The 20463-nt window shown below is 53.9% G+C and overlaps 1 protein-coding gene across 7 annotated transcripts in view; it reads right to left on the bottom strand.

The window, feature by feature from the left end:
• The window catches only part of NDST1 (N-deacetylase and N-sulfotransferase 1), an 89792-nt gene that overhangs the window by 9909 nt on the left and 59420 nt on the right, over window positions 1–20463 (bottom strand). For all 7 annotated transcript variants that reach the window (XM_058281004.2, XM_071210749.1, XM_058281000.2 and 4 more), the window contains 12 exons: window positions 17207–17701; window positions 13060–13147; window positions 11819–11973; window positions 10934–11119; window positions 10058–10186; window positions 9149–9331; window positions 8098–8194; window positions 6743–6866; window positions 4484–4658; window positions 2092–2262; window positions 1313–1422; window positions 457–559 (listed from right to left, as the gene is read on the bottom strand). In XM_058281004.2, the coding sequence (XP_058136987.1) occupies window positions 457–559; window positions 1313–1422; window positions 2092–2262; window positions 4484–4658; window positions 6743–6866; window positions 8098–8194; window positions 9149–9331; window positions 10058–10186; window positions 10934–11119; window positions 11819–11973; window positions 13060–13147; window positions 17207–17701 (2016 nt within the window). The remainder of the gene's footprint in view (window positions 1–456; window positions 560–1312; window positions 1423–2091; window positions 2263–4483; window positions 4659–6742; window positions 6867–8097; window positions 8195–9148; window positions 9332–10057; window positions 10187–10933; window positions 11120–11818; window positions 11974–13059; window positions 13148–17206; window positions 17702–20463) is intronic.

Raw genomic sequence — 20463 nt, 5'->3', positions numbered from 1 at the left:
ACATGCTGCTCTCAGCAAGAATGCCCTACCCTTCCACTCCACAGATCCAAGTCCTACCCTGTCCTCTAGTCCTAACTCCAGAGACCCCTCCCCTCCTTAGAGAAGCCTTCCCAATGCCTCCCAGCCTCAGGAGACACCTCCTTGTTCTGAATTCCCATAGCACTTGCATGTACCGAGCACTGTCTTATATTCTACTTATTGGTGGTGTGTTTCATCTCCCTCCAAGCCAGGCGTTCCCTGAAGGCCAGGACCATGCTAATTTATCCTTAAATCCCCACAGCACTCAGCCCAAGGTAGGAGGTAAGAAATACTTGCTGAACTAAGAACACTGTCCAAGAAATGCCAAGGCCATTAATGTGTTGAGTGTAGTATAAGAGGGAGCAGAGGCTCCCCTCACATAGGATAGGGAGCCCTTCCACCTATCCAGCTATTGCAGGCAGTGTGTCCGCCACTTACATCCAAGTCCATCTCTGGGTATTTCCGGCCCTTGCTTTTGCCCAGACACTTGGTTTTTCCTCCTTCCAGCAGTTGGCACCAAAATCCTTTCTTTGGATCAAACCTGTGGAGACGGGGAAAGCCTGTGGATAGGAGCCTAGCCCATCCCATTCCCACACTAAGGGAACAGTCTCAGACCCAGGAATGGCAGAGCCTTGGGGATCAGGCTGCTCCATTCCACCTCTAGGGGAACTTTCAAGATAGTGAGAGGGAAAGCTCTCGTTGCGAGACTTTCTCAAGAACAGAGCCAGGGAGGGTTATTTTCATTCTTCTTCTCTTGGGACTCCTCATCCATCTGAGTGTCACTTGTCTGTGACTCAGCCCTGGGGGCAGCCTCTCCCCACCCTGACACCCTGCAACAGAGGCTGACAGCAACTCACCTGGGAAGGGCACCTTTGGTTTCCTTGCTCTGGGTTCTGAATGGGTGGGATGATTAGCCACCAGCAATAATATTTTTAGTTTCCTTTTCCTGAAGTTGTCTTTTAAGGCATAATTCAATGCTAAGAAACTCTTGTGGGAATTGGAGCTGCTCGCTGATGATCTAACTTATTTAGGTAAAACACTCTGAAAGTGTTCGACTCAGACTGAAGAGAGCACCCCACGGATGAGGGACCAGAGAAGAACAGATTCATCATTTCCCTTGATGAATAGGACTCAAGAGCAGCTGAGCTTTCTGCTACACTGCCACTGGGGAAGGGCTGCACACTTTCTCTCACACACTGGCTCTAATTATGCCCGCCATCTCACTCGAGCCTTTGGCCTTCTGGCCCAAGTGCCTGATCAGGGGTGCCCGCTGAAAGGGCAAGGCAACACTCACGCCAGGGTCTTGTGGTAGTCGATGGTGCTGGTCACTCCCAGGAACTTCTGCACTGTGTCCATCACTTTGGCAGGTTCTGTTCGCAGCAGTTTGCCATCTAAGACCAGAATCTGGAAAGAAGGAATGGGAGCAGGTAATCGGAACCTGCCTTCCTGCCAGAGCCAAGAACCCCAGATCTGCTGCGACAGCAGCCGGGGCAGCACGATCAGAACTCGTCATGGATATGGGACCCTGCACGCTCTAGTACGTGCTTCCTCCTCCACCTTTGAATGGCAGGGGTCCCTAAGTCTCTGGTCTTCCCTGTAGTCCAATGCCCTGCTCCCTGCCAGCTTGTCCTGACCAGTGTGCTCTCCCCTAGAGTTTAAGCTATTACCAAACCCCTGCCTACCCCGCTCATGCCTACAATAGTCCTCCCTGACCTCTCTCCAAGCTCCCAGCCCACACATCATTCTCCTCCAAAGGTTTCCTGAAAGCGCCTCATGGGATCTTGCCTTAGCCAACCTCTCCAACCAGGCTGTGCCCACGGCCTGCTGCCTGCCCCAAGGCCTTCTGGGTTCCCTTCTACGGGGCCTGCGGTGATGGGACAAAGGCTTGGGAGTTCTCACTTATCAACCTTGGGGTAAGCAGGACTAAAACCCTCGAAAACCTCAACGGTCTCGCCTGCTGGTGGTGGCTTTCCAGCCCTATGACTGGTGATGGTGGGAAATCTCGAGCTCTTTGCCAACCACAGCAAGCCAGTCCCACGACGGCCCTCCCAAAAGCCAGGGACAGGCAGCTACCTGGTTGGCGTGAAAGGCGCTGAGCCAGCGCTCGATGTGGGTGGCGTACCAGCCGGGGACCAGGCAGCGGTTCTGGAGGGCGCGCAGCTTTGAGGACACGTCTGGCCCGGCTGTGATCACTTCGTGGAAGGTATACTTCAGGGCCACTGGATCATCGTGGGCTCGCTGGTGCTGCAGGCAAGGAGAGCAGGTCAGCATGTCAGGTAGAGGGCACAAGGGTTGAGGAGGCCCTGGGTTCAAGTCCTACTCTGCCTCTTATTGCTGTTTGACTTCAAGGAAGTCACTGTCCCCTCTGAGCCCTAGCTAGGGAACATCTTTACAAGACGGGATTTAGACTACATCGGGATTTCCAAATGCTGGGCGTTCACCTACCATCTCTGCAATGTCTGCCATATCCACAAACCACCTGTAGGTGCCATTGCCAACAGAATTCCCTTTACAGTGACTCCCCTTTCTTATTCTCATAAATCTATTTCAAAAGAAAACTCAATATCTTCTTCAAAAGTGGAAAATTAGAACCAGGGGTAACAAGTGGAAGGTAATCGTTCAAAAACACAAAAAAAACAAAGCAATTTTCTTGAACTCCAGCCAGAGACAAAGTTGCAAGCTCTGAACCCTCTTTGTTGAAAATAGAGCTTAGCAGTTATTAGAAAGGCATGTAGGATCACCTGCACCAAACTGAGAATTTTTCCTTTTCCAAAATCAGAAGTGTTGGGAAAGAACTAGAATTGGAAAAGGACAAGTGCCACTGAACCACTTATACCACTGGGGCACAAAGCCACTTTGGGAAAACACTGGGCCCCGTGCTCGCCAGGAGCTCCTGCAGACACCCCAAGGCCAGAGCTCAGGACCCTGCCCCCCAGGGGATGACGCTCACAGCCCACCACGGCCTCCCCCCACTGAGGCTCACACACAGGGCAGGGAGCTGGCATGGTAAGGGTGCAGGCCAAGTCCTCCTGACCTCCCAGCTGAGAGAGACCACCGTCCCTCCCCTTCCAGCACCTTCCCGGATCCCCCTGTTCTGAATCAGTCTCCCTTACTCCCTTGACCATGGACAGAGAACAGGGTCATGGGCTTAGAAGAACTGGGTTCAATGCCAACACATGAACTTGAGCTAGCTGCTTAATCTTGCTGAGTCTTGGCTTTCTCACCTGCCAAAGGGGGACACACACACAAACCCTTCCTCTACCTTCCAGGAGCCGCTGTAAAGCCCCAGTGGGGTGCAGATGGAAAATCTCTCTGAAGAGCCTTATTATTAGTGCTGAACGGGCGACCAACTCAAGCCATGACTGCTTATCCTCTATGTCCCTGTGGTTTCCTCTTTTTACCTTCTCCCATGAAAGCAGAGCAGCCATCTCTGTTCTTTGCTGAGAAATGGGGACATATGGCACAGCAGAAAAAAGAAGTGGCCAAAAGAGTTTCCGGCTTTCTTTTTCCCCTTAAGAAAAGACCAGAGGAGAGGAGGATTTCGGGGCACAGACAAAAAGCCCTGGAGAAGCAAGAGGACGCGAGGAGCTTCCCCCCCAGAACCCGAGTATAATCCCCCAGCTTGGAGGTGTGAGGAGGGGGAACGGTCTATGGGGCTAGAGAGCAAAGAGGACCTGGGCCCTGCTCCTGACAGCCCCACAGGGGACGTGGCAAAGCCCTGGAGAGGAAAGGGCCACGTGAAGCACCCAAGGGAACAGGCTAGGGAGGGAGCTACCGAAAGTGGCCGGTGTGACAAGCAGTTCCCAGGTCACCAAGGGCTAAAGGGCAGATGGCGCTGTGGCAAAATCCCAACAAGACTGGCAGGTGGGGAGGAGCCTCCTCCCACAAGACCTGAGCTGAAGCTTTCCTGTCAGGCCAGTGGAGTGGCGTAGACAGAAACGAAAGTTCTAGTTCTTACGCAGCTCTAGTCAGGACTGGGATTCATAGTCCCTCTAGCATGTAGCAAAGTCCACTTCAACTGCCGTACCTGCTCAGCCATTGGCATCCTCCACTGAGAATGGCAAGCCCTGGGCCTCGTCTTTCTCTGAAATCCCACTCCCACCCCCTCCCGTGCCCAGGGAGGAAGCTGTGGTCAGTGTAAGCCCAGATCACTGCTTGCCAAATCTGGGCTCCATCAAGGTGGAACCAGCCTCCACCTCCTGTTGGCATCAGAGTCAGAGGCAGGGCCCCAGGTGAGGCTGGGAGGGTGGGCAGGTGACTGGAGGCCATGGTTCAACACCGAATCCTGTCCATCCCCACCTTCGAGGAGGCAGACTCAGTCCATTACTCACCACCACATCCCATGTGCCTGGCTCACGAGCGGCACGTAGTAGGTGCTTAGTAAATACTGGTTGAATGAATGAGTGGCTCAGTGGCAGGCAGAGCCCCTACCCCAACCCAGGGACTCTCCACAGTCCTAGCTCACCTGGTACCAAGAGTAGGCCCTGTCGGCTGGGTTGATGAGGATGGTCAGGACCTTGGCCTTGGGCAGCAGGGTGGCTGCCCGCCGGGGTGCCACTTCAGAGTCAAAGTAGTTGGCACTTTTCTCAAAGTAGAAGTCGGAGGTGGTGTTGGACGGGATCGGGAAGAACTCCATGTACCTGCGGGAAGCCGAGAGAGGGGCTCGCAGGCACAGCTCCTGAGGAAGGGGCCTGAGCGAGGCAGCCGGAGAGCGCGAGGGGAGGCGGGGGCGGGACTCCCTCCTGGCTCCATCCAACAAGGACTCGCTTCTGACAGGGACGTTTTGAGGGCACGGCCACTTGGCGGACTCCCTTTTACAAATGCGTTCACTTTCAGGAGGGTCTGCCGACCTATGGGTGTGACGTGGGTTGTGGGGCCCGGGGAAGGGGCGTGCCATTCAGGCCTAAGCCCTGGGAGCCCACCCGCCGCCCCCAGCCTCTCCCTCTCCCCTGCCCAGCCAGTGCACCGTAGGTGAACTGACAGGGCCCCCGCCTCTGCGCCTCTGGGGGCGAGCTGGGGCTTAGAGGACTCCACCTGGGCACTGGGCGGGCCAGCGCCGAGGGAGGGGAACCCACCCCGACCGGGATGGTACTTTCTGGGATGTCACTGTGGACCCGGAAGCGAAGGGGGGCTGTCACCTCCAGCCACCCAGCGCCCCCTCCCCCTGGCCTGCCATGGGGGGCCTGCCAGCCTTCCAGATAAACGCCCACATCCTCCCCAGGGACCACCTCTGGAGAGAAGACCCCGTGGAAAATGGAATAACCACTTCAGACCCTCCCAGGGTCCACTCGCGTAAACTCAGGGGTACAACTTTAGGAGTTCATGGGAACCAAAGCCAACCAAGCCCCCCTTAGTTAAAGGGTCTACAGAGAGGCGGCTGTGGCTCAGGAGACTGGGATCCCGTCTACCATACGGGAGGCCCTGGGATCGATTCCTGGGGCCTCCTGGTGAAGGCAAGCTGGCCACGCTGCCGTGGAGAGCTTAATGGCAGACAGTGAGCACCAACAACAAGGGGGGAGAAAATAAATTAAATTAAATCATAAAAAAAAAAGGGGTCTCTAGGGTACTCTGCCCTGTGGAACAGTTTCTCCAGGTTGTTCCCCAGGACCCCGTTTTTCACAATCACCTGGGGGCTTGTTAGATGCCTGTGCCCCACCCCATACCTATCGACAAACTCCAGATCTCAGGAATAGGGCCTAGTGATGCCTGTCTCTCTCTCATCTTTCTGAATTTTCTTTACAAAATAGCATTTGTGTGTCCACAACTCTTTGTAATACCTAACTGAGAAAGCTGATAACAGAAATTTTTTCCCCTAAACTTATAGCAAGGTCACTTGGCAGTAATTCTGAGTTCCAGTAACACATCTGGAAACAACAGGGTTTTTGTTCATTTGTTTCTTTTAAGGAGGTACTGGGGATTGAACCCATATGGGGGAGGCAGGCACTCAACCACTTGAGGTACATCCATCTCCAACAATGGGTTTTAGGTACAAGGGTGTGGACATGTTAGGGATATAGATAGATAGGCAGAGAGACAGATGAACAATATATAGGAAGACAGACAGAGAGAGAAAGAGAAACACATACAGAGAAATATGAAAACCAAACAGAAGGCCCATAATCTCTCCACCCAGGTAACCTGTGACATAAAAATAATAAATAATAGTGATATATACATAAGATTAGAAAAGGCAAGTAGTAGAGCAAGATGAAAACTGGAAACCTGAAGAGTAAAACCATCTCTGTGCTGCGCCCCTGCCCACTCCCAAGGCAGGTGCTGTAGACGGGCTCTGGCGAGAAGCCCTGGAGGCCGGCAGCCCGCTTCCCGAGGACCCTGTCGCAGTGCAAGGGCCAGCGCTCGGGCCAGGATGTTTGGGTTTCAGTGGCTGCTCTCTCTCCAGCTCTCAGGACCTCAGGACCCGCTCCTTCTGTGGGACTCAGGCTGTTTCTTCTGTCCAAGCAAGGGAGGGGCTGGACCCTGACTTCCAGCGGTCTCTGGCCCCCGGTGACAATGCCGAGGGCTAAAGGGCTTCCTCAAGCAGCGTCCTGTCTGTGAGGAGGCTCCAGCACCTGGCCCCAAGGGTCACTGCACTTTGTCCCTGTTTACAGGACTTCGACCGCGTGTCAGCCGGCACCAGCTGCTTCCTGCTGTGGCCCTGCAGACGTCCTCCTGGGACGTGCCGGGACGGCCTCCCAACCTGCTCAGGACAGAAAGGCCCACTCACCAGTCAATGCCTTTGTGGTAGTTGTGGCCGTTAAAAAACTGGATCTCCTCGAAGGTCTCTGAGCTGGGGTAGTTGCTGCTTAGATCCGGGTGCATACCCAGGAAGAGATAGAGGGCCGTGGTGCCTGCGGGAAGAGAGGCAGCTGAGACCCAGGCCCCAGCCCCCGGAAGAGGAGGAGGAAGGAGGCAACACACGTAGCAGGGAGACTGAAGTCCTGGGTTCTGGTCTGCCCTTGCCATTATCCACTGGAAGATTCTGGACAAGTCCTTTCTCCTATCTGGGCTTTCCTCATCTGTACAAAGAGGAAAGGATACGAAACCCAGGATGGCAAATATATGGCAAGCATGGGGACACCCCAACCCCTGCACCCACTGCAGACATCACTAACCTATCACAGCATTCTTCATCACTAAACAAGGAGTTGGCCTCAGAATCCTTCTCACCATTGTACTCCAGCAGTCATGTCCAACTGATAACTGTCTCCTCACAATCCCAGAACTAGATGGCATCTGTTGGTTCCTTCTAGTTCTGGGCCTCTGCCCTCTGGCCCTTGGAAGGAGCTTGGAGAAAGGGGGCTCCTGACTCCAGTTCTGTTGACATGAAATTCTTGAGGGTCAGGAACTCTGGCTCAGATGTGTCCTCTTCTTGGTGCCCTACCCTCATTCCTGCTTCCTCCTCAAGACAGCCCTGACTCTACCCCCTCCTTACAGGATCCACTTAGTCCCTGTGAGGTGATCTATGCTATAATAAAAGGTTCTGGAAGAGAAGAAGGCTGTAGGGTTTGGTGATTAAGAGTTTAAGCTTTAGAGTCACAGAGACCAGGGTTCAAGACCTGGATCTGCCATTTCCTAACCGAAAGTGCTTGGGGAAGTCACTTAACTTCTCTGAGCCTCAAGTTTCTCAACTGTAAAATGGGAGGACTCATTTGTGCCTTCTAGGGATGTGTGGATGGCAAACACTTAGCAATCATGTCACCCCTTCTCCCTCCTGCATCTTTAGCAGACATGACTAATTGATCACAGTCCTCTTTGCACTGCACCAGTTTTGCCTGGCACTGCTCAAACTTGCAGAACAGGTGATGTGGGCTTCACCTCAGAGACTTCTAGGAGGACACGGGGAGAGCTCCTGCACAGAGAGAAGAATGCTGCGCCCTCCTCATCCCTCCCTCCACTCCCTTCCAACCTCCATGTTTTTGGGCAATTCACGTTCACTTCAATTTCACCCCCCACTTCCCAGGGAGAGGCAGCAGATTATTGGGGAGTGCACCAGGGCAAGGAGGTCCCCATTATTCAGTGACTGAGACCATGGGTAGTGGAGGGAGGGGAGGGTGCTGGGTAAAGAGCAGAGACACCTGCCTGTTTTCTGGGGCCCAATGATGAGGAGCTTTGGGAAGCGGTCACACGTCTTCTCCTTAGACCAGATGTCTTTGTGGCGCTTGTCCTCGCAGGGGTCCTGAAACAACAGTGGAAGACATTTGGGGAGGCCCAAGGACCCAACGAATGGACTCCTGCTGCACATGGATAGGTGGCTCTTAGCGCCCCAGGTGACTGTGTCCTTGTCACACCCCAGCCCTGAGGCACTGAGCTCCTGGCAGGCAGGGACCATCTTTGCTTTAGTCTCATGCCTCCCACCACACCCTAGCAAAATGCCCAGCCCAGGGCGTGGCACATAATAGGAGCTCATGAGCGCTTGGGCTTAACTGAATGAGCTGAACCAGAGGTTGGCAAAGCTTAGTAAATACTGAATAAATAGTTTAGGTTTTGCATACGATCCAGTCTCTGCCACAACTACTCAACTCCGCTGTTGCAGCATGAAAGCAGCCAGAGACAATCTATCAGAGGATGAGCATGGCCGTGTTCCATCAAAATTGTATTTACAAATGAGCCCTGGTTTGTAGGTCTCTGGTCTAAACTAAGAAACTGCCACCAATTCCTACATCTGCTTCCAGTTTTTAACAGGCCCCAGCGAAAGGCTTCCCCCAAGAACTGTGCCCCAAAACCTCCCCATCAGCCCCCCTTCCAATGGCAGAGAAGCTGCTGGAGTTGGAAGAAGAGCACAGGTTATCTAAGAGTCCAACCAAGGCGAGCAGCCGCCTTCCACACCTCATCTCTACATGTTCACGTCAGAGTTTACTAGTGCTGGTCTTTAAAAGGCTGTGTACGAGCGTGCCCACGTGCGGCTCTGTGTGGGGAAGTGGCTATGTACATGTGTACACACGTAAGCATGGGAGTGAGCGTGCCAACACCGGTGACAGGGTGCATCTGAGTGCACACTCAGGGGAGGGGGAGGGCATGAGGGGCTGAGCTGGGAGTCCATGTCCAGAGCAGGTGCCTGAGGGGTGGGCACTCATTCCTGTGCCCAGGCATCCGGGCACCCAGGCCCCCTGCCCCACCACCTCCTCCACACCTGCCAGAGTGGGTCCTTCTCTTCGGAAAAGATCTGGAAGTATCTCTGGGCCAGCTGCACGGGGGGCAGCGTCTGCAGCCGGAGGTTGGTCCAGGAGTGCAGGAAGCGCACCAGGTGCTTGAAGGTGTACAGGCCCAGGCGGTCGTTCCCGTAGTTGGACAGGTGCGTCATGAAGATGCTGATCTGCTCCAGGGGAGGGAGGTGGGAGGCAGGCGGCCCATCAGCTTCTGGACCCACCCTCACCCTGACCTCTGTCCTGCCTCAGCTTGCAGGGCCACCCGATGCCCAGGCCAAGGCACACAGGTTCTCCGTGTGGCCCTGGGCTGGGCCCAGGCAGATGTGACTCCAGGCCTGACTGGTCATCAAACATCACAGCCTGGAAAGGGAAGCTGACCTAATGAGGCGCTGTTCCTTGCTTTGTAATTTTTGAAGGGTGGGTTGCATGGATGAGAAGCAGCACTTAGTTAGCCCATAAAGCTGAATATATTTATTTAATAATATTAAAGCATGGATCATTATTTCCATTTTACAAAAAAAGAAAGAGGGACCCAGACAGCTCAGGTGAACAGTTAAAAAAAAAAAAGATTAGATTGATGGATGGATGGACGGACAGACAAAAAGATATGAACAAAGCCTGGAAAGAGAACATGGACAAAAACAGCAGTGCTATTGTATTACAGTACGAGATTATGAAAGAAAAGAAAAAAGCAAGCAAGTAAGCCCAGGCACCGTAACCGAGGTCACACAGCGTCACACAGCGCAGGAGAGAGAGAGCCAGTGCTGGAAAGGGCACCTGCCCACTCCCAGGGCCTCACCCGCCAAGTCAGGACGGCCTGCTTTGCTGCAGATAGGACGCCCAGCGCGCCCGCCCCCTCGGCACCCGCCACGCAGGGGCTGCAGAGCACTCACGGGGTTGAGGAGGACGGTGAGGAAGAGCTCGCCCCCGTTGATGATCTTGTCCAGCTCGCTGGAGCCGCCAGGGTACTCATTGTAGAAGATGGTGTGCGTGAAGAGGCCACAGGTCTGCCGCGGGAGGACCTGGGCGTGGGGAGGGGAGAGGAGTGACGGCGTCTCGGGGGCTGACCGATGGGGGGATGGCCCTTCCTCAGGAGTGGGCCCAGGGAGTCTCCTCAGAAAGCCAGCCTCCTGGGACAGCACAGACCCCCGTGCGGCCTGCCTTCGTCTCCTCTCACAGCCCCACCCCCAGACACTCATCAGGAAGGCCCTCCCTAAGCACCTCATTTAAAACAGCTTCTCCTACTCCGCCTGCCCTGGCCCTCCCTTGCTTTTTCTCCATGGCACTCATTGCCATCTGACCACTGTGCGTTTATGAGCACATGGTCCTGCCACGAGCATGTTAGGACTACAAGCACAGGGAATGTTGTCATTTTGTATACTTCTGTGTCCCCAGTGCCTAGAATAGGGACAGACACACAGTAGACATGCAAGAAAGAATTCTGAATGCACAAGCAAATGAATGACACAGAGGCCTGTCCCACGTCCTTACCAACCTCCGGGCCAGCTTTAAAGAACGCTCATCCCTGATGCTGACACAAAAGCTAAGTCGGCGCTCGTGCCAGGGGCCACACTGGCAGGCCACCATGCCTGCACGCAGAGCCTCAGACGCCAGGGGTGGCGGCGGAAACTGGCCTGAGACTCCCAGCCCAGCGAACCACAGCCACGCTGCCCAGGAGAGGGCACGCCCAGGAGAGGGCACGTGCGCACACCCGGACGCCCCGGGCCTGCCCTTCTCCGTGCCCTACGCCGAGACCGCGGGGGGCTCACCATGATGCCGTCGTGGATGAAGCCGCGGCGGTAGCGGGCGGGCTTCAGGTGCGGGTACTCCTCCGTGCTGGTCACGCGGATACCCCACACCTGCTTCCAGGCCTCGTAGAGCTGCACGTGCACGGGGTACACGCCCGAGTGGTGGGGCGCCACCGCATACCCCATGTCTGTGGGAATGCCGTGCTCCTGGGGAGAGAGGGCCAGGGCAGCGTGAGCGTGGGGTTCTTCCCTTCAGGGCCTCAGTTTCCCCTTGTAAAACTGGAGAGTAACCAGAGGCTGGAACATCAAGGCAGCTGGGCTGAGCCCTCACAGTACAGATGGGGAAACTGAGGCCTGGGAAAGGTAGAGATGTGCCCAGATCTGGGGATAGTGAGGGCTCCTGACTCTCGGGCCAGGCCCCCCGTCCTCCGGCACAGGGGCCTCGAGCACCCTGTGGTGAGGGGCAAGGACAGGGCTTTCCCTGCCTTCTTGTGGCCTCTAACTGGCCAGTGGCCACCCAGGTCCTTGTGGACCCACTCCAGGCTGAGCCGAGCACCAGGGCCTCATGCCCTCTGCACTGAGCCCCAACTCCAGCTTTTGGGGGACTCCCAACCTCCCTGAAGGCAGGAGCTAGGGCCCAGAAGACAGGCCTGGGTGTAAGTCCTCACTGAGCTTTTTACTCGTAGTGTGACTGCCCTGTCTATAAAATGGGGCTGTCGACAAGCCCCTCTTGGGTCCTGTGATCCTTCAACGAGACGGAGTCTATAAAGATAGCTAGCCCCGACCCTGGCCCAGAGATGTTAATAAAAAGCTGACAGACCAGCGACAAAGGCGCAGGAGGCAGCAGGCCAGCCCCAGCCCAGCCCCGAGCCCACCCGGCTCTGCCCCGAAGGGAATCTTACTCACGACAGCGAACTTCTTGTTCAGCGCCATCTGCTCAGCCAGCACGGACTGGTTGTGGAAAAGGTGGGGCTGCATGTGGCTCCACATGTGGGGGAACCACCAGAACTCCTTCACATACGACAGCAGCAGGTCGTCCCCAGCGTCCTCAGCATCGGTACCTGCAGTGCCAGCACAGGGCGCTCAGCTTGGCCCCAGCCACGAGCCCTCAACCTGGGCCCAGGCCACCAAAGGGAGTGCACAGTTGTGCGCCACCCAAGAGCTGCTTGAAAAAGTTATCTGAGCTGACAGAGCCCCAGTCCAGAGCCCCGGATTCCAGCCTACAGAGTGCCCTTGACTCAATGTATGACCTTGGCCAAGTCCTTCTCCTCTCTGGTCCCTCAGGACCCATCCGTGGAACTAAGGGTTTGGAGTCAGTGATCTCAAGGGTTTCTTCCAGCTCTGACATGCCTGTTTGTATCCCCTTCATATTTTTCTATTGGTCATTAGTCTTGTACTTATTGATTTGCAGATGCTCTTTATATATACAGGATGTTTACTCTTCTGTTTCTTAAGTATATTATTACAATCATCTCTAATATTAAGGGTTGAGAAGATAAAAAATGGATAGTTTACCGAGTGTCACATCTATTTGGCCTTGGGGCTATACTGCACATATTCCTCCCAGAACTACTGACAAATATGGTTTTGCTTGGAATTTGAGAGAGATGTCTTCACTGTGCTTTGAGTAGAGGCAAGAGAGAATGGTTACTGAGGAGGACCTACTCAGGGGTTGTTCCTTCTTGCCTAATCCCTGAGAGGCAGCATGTGAAGAACCCTGGAGAGCACAAGAGAGGAGGGAAGATGTGAACCAAGCAACCTGCAGTCCTCCACCTCAACTTTTAGGTCTTTGAAATAAACTCCTAACAGTAGTCATGCCGGGGGTAGGTACAATTACTGGGCATTTTCATTTTTTATGCTACCATTTCCTGTAATATTCTTAAAATTTCAATCAACTTCTTCTATAAACAGAACACAAGTAATTTTAAAAGGTGGAGAGCGTGGGAGAGTCGAGAGGGAGATGCCCCGCCCAGGACGGCGGAGCCTGAGAGCCTCAGCATGCTGCAACTGTCCCTTGATGTGCCTCGGCCTGGGGCTGCTGGCTGTGGGAGGCCAGGGGGTCAAATGTCCACCTAACTCGGACCCACACGCCCACCTGCCGCGCCTGACCCAGCGCTGAGGGCGCTGCTGAGGCCCTTCCCACTCACCTGTGTGGAAGAATTTCCCTGAGTAGCCCAGGTTGAAGGTGAAGTTTGGGATGTGTGTGCGTAGCTCGTTCTGCGTGTCAAACAGGGCCTGGAAGGCAGAGGGGGAGGAGAGGGGTGAGGGGCCAGCCAGGAGCGCCCTCCCCTCCCACTGAGGGCCCGAGAAGGGCCCTGCTGCTGCAGGACGGGCTGCATATTTGCAGGACTCTGTTCTCCAAAACTGTAAGAATTTTAGCTAATGCTTAAAAAATTGGGGTTGATTATAAAGTTTTGGAAATGGAGGGTGGTGATGGTAGCGCAACATTGTAAGTGTAATTAATAGTACTGAATTACATATGTGAATGGGTTAACGGGAAACTTCAGGTGGTATATGTGTTACTAGAATAAAAATTAAAAGACAGAACATAGGAATGTATAGACAGTGAACATTATTGTAAACAATGGACTATAGTTAATAGTGCAATTGTAATACTTTTTCATCGACTGTAACAAAGGTACCACACTAATGCAGTGTTAACAGGGGAGGGTAGATGGGAATGCTGTATTTTTCACATGACTTTTCTGTAAACCGACAACTTCTCTAATTTAAAAAAAAAATTTTAATGTGGAATATATATACAACAGAGTAGCATTCAGCCATAAAAGAAGGCAGGAAGTTCTGATACATGCTACAAGATGAACCTTCAAGACAGCATGTTGAGTGAAATAAGATACAAAGGGACAGGCATTTTATGATTTGCCTTATATGAAATAACTAGAACATGCAGATTCACAGAGACAGAAAGCAGATTATAGGTTGCCAGGGATGGGGGTTGGAGATGAGGAATGGGGATTAATGCTTAATTGGTACAGAGTTTCTCTTTGGAGTCATAGGCAAGTTTTGGTAATGAACAGTGGTGATGTTAGCACAACACTGTGAATGTAATTAACATCACCACATTGTATGCTTGAAAGTGGTTAAAATGGGAAATTGTGTGCTATCTATATATTACCACAATAAAGTTGCTTATAGAAAGTTAAAAAAAAATTTTTTTAAGACTTTTCAGATGCCAACGACAGCCCGAGCCCGCCCCGTGTCGCCACCTCCATTAGGCCTCCGGCAAGAGAAGACCTAGACATCAGCCTGACTCTCTTGTGTTCTTGAGAAAACTTCATGACTTCTCTAGGCCTCAGTTTTCCCAACTATAAAAGAGGGATAATAATAGCTCCCTTGTAGGGGGCTCTTGGCAAAATCAAATGAGATAGCGCATGTAAAACCAGCTGACACGTAGCTGGCCCCTGCTGTGTCTATGGCCACTGCCACGTGAGCTTCAGTGTCCTCATCGGACAAATGTGGAGGGTTTTTCTTCCCTGGTGGAATTCAAGGCTGATGTCAAAGGCCTGTGACTTTCCAAAGATGTACTGGGTCCCAGCCGGAGTGATGCAGTGCACGAGGCAACAAGCCTTTTGCACGCCAATGAAAGGAAGTTGATACTTCTGAAACAAACAATCAGCTGTACTCTGGGTTTAGGATTCAAAAAAAAAATTCCTCCCCTGCATGATTCACCAGGCTGTTAAGAATTCTTTGAGAGCCTGGTATGGGACCACATTGCAAACTAAAAGTCCTGGCCCCCCCGGGGCCAGTGTTATCACCACCAGCGTCTTTCCAAGGCTAAACATGACCTGGTGGACATGCAGGCTCCAGGTGTGTGGCCTTGGGCAAGCTGCTTCCCCTCCCTGAGCCTCGGTGCCCTCTGCTGTAAAATGGAACTTATAATCCCCCTCAAGGAGGGCTGTGAGCCTCAGATGAGGTAATGCACAGAAGGGGCTGGGCACACGGCCCGGCCCTCACCGAGCCCCGAGTATGCGGCGGCTCCTGGCGTGCTTTAAATGTGCTGTACAGCCAGTTAATGAGGTGACATTCATTTCCAAAGGAAATGCTCAGCAGTAGCCTGTGCTTGGGATTAAAAAGAAAAGAAGCTCTGCCCTTTGTGACTCACAAGGATGTTTAAGGCAAACAAGGCCCCGGCTGGAGAAGCACTTTGCAGGCTGCACTGAGCTGAGCACGCGGCAGAAGGTGCCTTCATTGCATTCTTCTACAGGAATGGCTCCCCGGTGCTATGAGTCTTCTCATTTTAAACAGAGGGAAAATAAAGAACCAAGAAGGGCAAACCCATAGTTTATGGGGGACACCGCGAGCCCAGGTCCCACCCTGGAGCAGAGTATACTCGAGGCTCAGCCTGGACAGGCAGACGAGGACCTCTGCCACGGGGACGGTTACGAGAGAGGCAGGCTGGCCCTGGAAGAGCATCCCAAGCAGAAGACAGCCGTCTCTCCAAGGCAGGCGGTGGCATTTCCTGAAATCTTAGAGCAGGAGGGCTCAACAGGAGTCGTCCTAAAGCTTTCTTTTAACAGGGGAATCCTTTCAGCAAATTAAATCTCATGGAGAAACACAAGTGCAAGACACATCAAAGCAACCCTGCCTGTTTGACAGAGGGGGCCGCCAGGAGGGCTCAGGGCCTGGCCTTCTCAGGCCCCCCTTACCCCTAACCTGTCACCTGGAGGCACCTCTAGGAAACCCCTGGGGCTCCAGGAAGCAGCCTGAAGACCTCTCTACCCCATCTTGTCATTTCACAGCTGAGGCTCAGAGACAGGAAGGAACTTGCCCAAGTCACCCAATCAATTAGGGTCCAACTGGGGCATGAGCCCAGGGCCTGGACACCTCCCTATATGGGCCTGCTCCCCAGGACTTCTCTCTGGGGTGAAAGGAAGGGCCAAGAGTTCACTCTAGATACCAGAGGGCCCTCCTGACCAAAGCAGGGGGACAGCCACGTCAGGACCTTCCTCCAGGCCCCTAACGGTGGACAAGCACACAGCACCAACAGCCCTGAGCTGCCTGGGCAGGAAATGTGTATTCCTTTTGTTAAGTCTCCTTGAAATCCCCATACCAACATCAAGAAGTCCTGGTTGGTGCTAATATGTTCCTAACACGTGCTCATTTCAAGTACGAGAGGACAGGCCGGTCAGCAGGCCTAGAATCTAATCCCCTGTTGTGTTTGCACTGGATTTACTGTTATGGTTGTCCTCTACTTATGGCAACTGAGAGTGATTTTCCAATGACACCAGTGATGTTGTTTTCTTTGCAAATAATTTTAAGTGAAACAGTTGAGTTGATGAAAGTTGTATTTTAAAGACTGTTTAATGATCTTAATTTGTAGGCTTTGTGTTCATAGTGAGAGCCTGCACATGTTTAAAATTTGGTAATCTGCAAGGTGCTTTTATTATTATTATTTTTTAAAGATTTATTTTTTATTTCTTTCTCTCCCCCCACCCCATTGTCTGCTCTCTGTGTTTATTCACTGTGCGTTCTTCTGTGTCCGTTTGGATTCTTGTCAGCGGCACCGGGAATCTGTGTCTCTTTTTGTTGTGTCAGCTCTCCATGTGTGAGGCGCCACACCTGGGTGGGCTGCACTTTCTTCACGCAGGGTGGCTGTCCTTATGGGGTGCACTCCATCTGCATGGGGCTCCCCTAGGTGGGGGACACCCCTGCGTGGCACGGCACTCCTTGTACATATTGGCACTGTGAGTGGGCCAGCTCACCACATGGGTTTGAACCCTGGACCTCCCATATGGTAGGCAGACACTCTATCTGTAGAGCCAAATCTGCTTCCCTGCAAGGTGCTTTTACACATGGCTTAGTTTGGTGAACATTCTTTGAACTAAACACCTGCATTCCACTACCTACACACATCTCAATGGCAAAAAGTCTTACGTACAATGCCTAGTTCTATTTCTTGTCTTTAGAATTTCATAGGAGCTTGGATATTGACACAAATATTTTTGAGAGTTAAAAACCATACCTGGAATAAAAAGTGGGTAAACAGCCCTGCACAGCGCCCATCTTTGGGTTTTGGTGACTGGGATCCTTTCTCTGGAGATACATTCTTGTACCCCACAGCCAGATGCAAAACAACTGCATTTTCAATACTTCACTATAATTTGAAATGACACCAGCTTCTAATAAGACAATTTATACAGACCATGTAGCCTAGGGAGGACTGGTAAGTAGCTAATAACAGGAGACGCAGAAAGGGCGAGAGGCATGATGGGGTACACGAAGGTTTCCGAGCTGGGGGGCCCTCCCCAAGCCCGTGGGGCAGCCCGGCCGTACCTTCACATCCTCCACCTTCATGCGTGTGCCCTCCTTGCCCACGAAGATGTCGTCGATGTCCACCAGGATGTAGCGGTCCAAGGGCAGCGAGAGGCGCTTGCCGGTGAGGAAGGCCACGGCGTCGACGAAGACGAGCTTGTGCAGCCAGAAGTTGAGGTTGTTGCCGAAGAGCACGCGCTGGATGCCGTCGTGGAGGCCCAGGTCCTGCACCACGGTGGCGTGCAGCGCGGCGTGCAGGCCGGCGTCGGCGCCCAGGTGCGGGATGGACTCGGACGAGCGCGTCTTGGCCAGCAGCACCGGCTCGTAGGTGGAGTGGTTCGACTGGAACACGGTCCAGTCCTCGCCGGGCAGCACGCCCTTCTCCACCTCGCTGGGCCGCGTCACGTAGAGCAGCGGGGACTTGGGGTTGATGCTGCAGTCCTTCAGGCCCAGGTTGGAGTGCAGGAAGAGCGGGAAGCCCTTGAGCTGCGCGCTCAGCAGGCTGTTCTCGTTGGCCTGCGGCGGGGCAGGGAGGAGGGGACAGAGCCGTCAGGCCTGGCGCCCGGAGACCGCGGGGCCTGAGCTGTGCACCGGAAACAGCAACTGGGTTTTGCTGCCCTGCACGTACTCCCAGCCCTGTGCTGACCCACGGCACAAACCCAGCTCTGCCCCTCCATGGTAACAAACACGGAGCGGCGCGTTTGCCACAAGCGGGGCCCCAGGAACGCTGCCGGGACCCAGGCATGGGGGCGCTGCCGTCATCCCAGCTTACAGATGAGCAGACTGGGCACAGAGAGGCTAGGTACCTTGCCCAAGATCACGCAGCAGAGAAAGTCCAGCAGTTGAGACCCTGCCACCGGTCTGCCTGGCCTTGGGCAAGTTACATCGCCTCTGGGTGCCTGTTTCCTCTGAGGCAAAATGTGGCTAAGAAGAGCAGAGACTGCAGGGGGTGGTGGACGCAGTGTTAATGCTGGCAGCGTGCTTAAACCAGGGCCAGGGCTAGAAGCGACCCCCCCAGCCCCCACCCTCAGGGCTCACCTCAGCCTCAGGAGACGGGCTGCCTGCTAGCCCACTTCTCAGGTGAGGGAAGCGAGGCTCTGAGGGCAGCGCTGCCCTCAGCTGCGCAGTGGTCAGGAGAAGCCACAGGCCACAGCTGGCCCCGGAGTCCCTGCACCTACGCACAGGCGCTACTGCCTGTGGTCTCCAGACCAGCTCACGCCACACAGCCCCTTCTCCAGGAGACACCTGACTCCATGCAGAGGCGCCCCCTCCTCTGCCTTCCCACCCCGGGACACTCCTAATGCCCCTGAGGCAAAGGAAAATCATTGAGGACAGCCTCTCACAGGAGCCCCAGCTCCCTGAGGCCTGACAGGGTCCACAGCATCCTCCTCTTCTCCTCCTGGGCGCAAAGCCCCTGCTCCTTCACGCCTCACTGTCAAATCCCCTCATCCTCCCAGCCACCTCCCTCTGGATATAGTGTAATTTATCCTTGTCCTTGTGTCAGCTCCACTGGTCCTGGCCTGGCAAACTCCTGTTCATCCTTCAAAACCCTCTCTGCACATTCCCTCTTTTCTGCACTGACCTCCCTGGAACCACATTTAAACCTCAGCAGCTGCATTATCAGTTTAGGAGCCCCCTCCCACCAGTCAGTGCCCTCCCCCAAGGGCAGCGGCTATACTGTTTCCACCTTTGGATCCCCACTGCTTGTACCGGCTTGACACCCAGTGAGAACATACACATGTTTTATGAGTAACTGGATTTAAAAAAAATAAAATAGACAGCTCCCAGTACCTGGCACATGATAGGTGTTTGGTACCGGTTTCATCTGTTTATTTCACAACTATTCATCATGCCAGGTATTGCGAAAGGAGTAAGAAAAAACAGACTGGCCCCTCCCCTCATGGACCGTAAAAATGAGCAGGGAAGAGAGACAATCAAATAACCACAGGAGTGAACATAAAGCTACAAGGTGGCTCATGCTATATGGAGGAGGTTTATAGTCATAGAAGAATAGATAACCAGGGCACAGCCTGCTGGCTCAGGGAAGGCCTTCTAGAGAAAGGGGCTTTTGAGATAAAATGTGAAGAACGAGTAAGCACCAACTAGGGGACAAACAGGGGCCAAGATCAACCAGCAGCAAGTGCAAAGGCCCTGAGGTAGGAGAGGGTGTGGCATATTGAAGGAAACAGCAAGAGGCCAGTGGGGCCAGAACAGAGTGCTCAGGAAGGACAGTGGAGGTGATGAGGTGGAAAGGCCAGCTGGAGACCTGCAGGGTACCGGAAGCCAGAGGCAAGCGTCACTTTTGTGCTAAACGTGGTGAGAAGCCAACAAAGATCCCATTCAGAGGGTTTTGAATGAGGGAGGGTGGTGGACAGGGTTCAACTGGCATTTTTATAAGATCCATCTGGCTGCAGTGTGGGGAATGAGTGGAATGGGGCAAAGCAAGAGTGGACAAGGTATAGCAAATGAGGTTGGAGAGGGAGGCAGGGGCTTGCGCACGGCTGCCATGGAGAGCTGGTCAATAGGCACTGGGCAAGGGCACCCAGCTGAGGAGGTGAGTCAATGTGAAATTCCAGACAGGCCCGACCTGCTCAGCTTTGTGCCCCTGTGCAGAGCTGCATCTGCCCAGAGGAGTGCCTTCTCCTAATCTCCTCCATGCAAAAGTACTTTTTTCCTAATTCCCACAAAGGCTATGCAAGGTCCTGGCCTTGTAAATTGCATTAAGGAGTCTCGATTTGATTCTCCAAACACGGGGAGTGCCTGCCAACTTCCCACCCTGTGCTAAGCCAGCCTCAGTGTGGAGGCCCAATGAGGAGCCCGATCTGAGAGGCCACCTCCCCCGGCCCCAGGCACCCCATGACCTTAAGCCAGCTCTGGCCAAGGGTGGGGACTGCCTGAGCTGCATGGGGTCAAAGATGGCTGGGAGCCAGCCACCACCTGCTCCAGCCTTGGAGCCACCCTGGACCACGGGCACTGGGGATCCCATTTCAAAGCCCCGACCCTGAGCTGACCGCCAACTGACTGCCAGTTGCTGGCAGCTCAGCCAGTTGCCCAGCTGGAAGCCACAGAGGAAGGGAGAAAGCCAAGTTGCTGATCAGCCACCCCAATCAGCAATGAAAGGAACCAGCTGGGGAAGGGAGTGGAGCACGAGCCTCAGCATCGCAGAGGCTGACCCCACTGCGGGCCTCACCCCGGGGGCAGGGATCCCTCCTGATTCTCAGCACCGAGGGTCCACTTGGGGACAGCATATCTCCTGATGAGGGCCATCAGGCAGAGGA

Source organism: Dasypus novemcinctus, chromosome 2 (assembly GCF_030445035.2).
Source record: "Dasypus novemcinctus isolate mDasNov1 chromosome 2, mDasNov1.1.hap2, whole genome shotgun sequence".
Lineage (NCBI taxonomy): Eukaryota > Metazoa > Chordata > Mammalia > Cingulata > Dasypodidae > Dasypus > Dasypus novemcinctus.
Note: the sequence above shows the minus strand (reverse complement) of the source record. Positions and strands in the feature narration are given on the sequence as shown.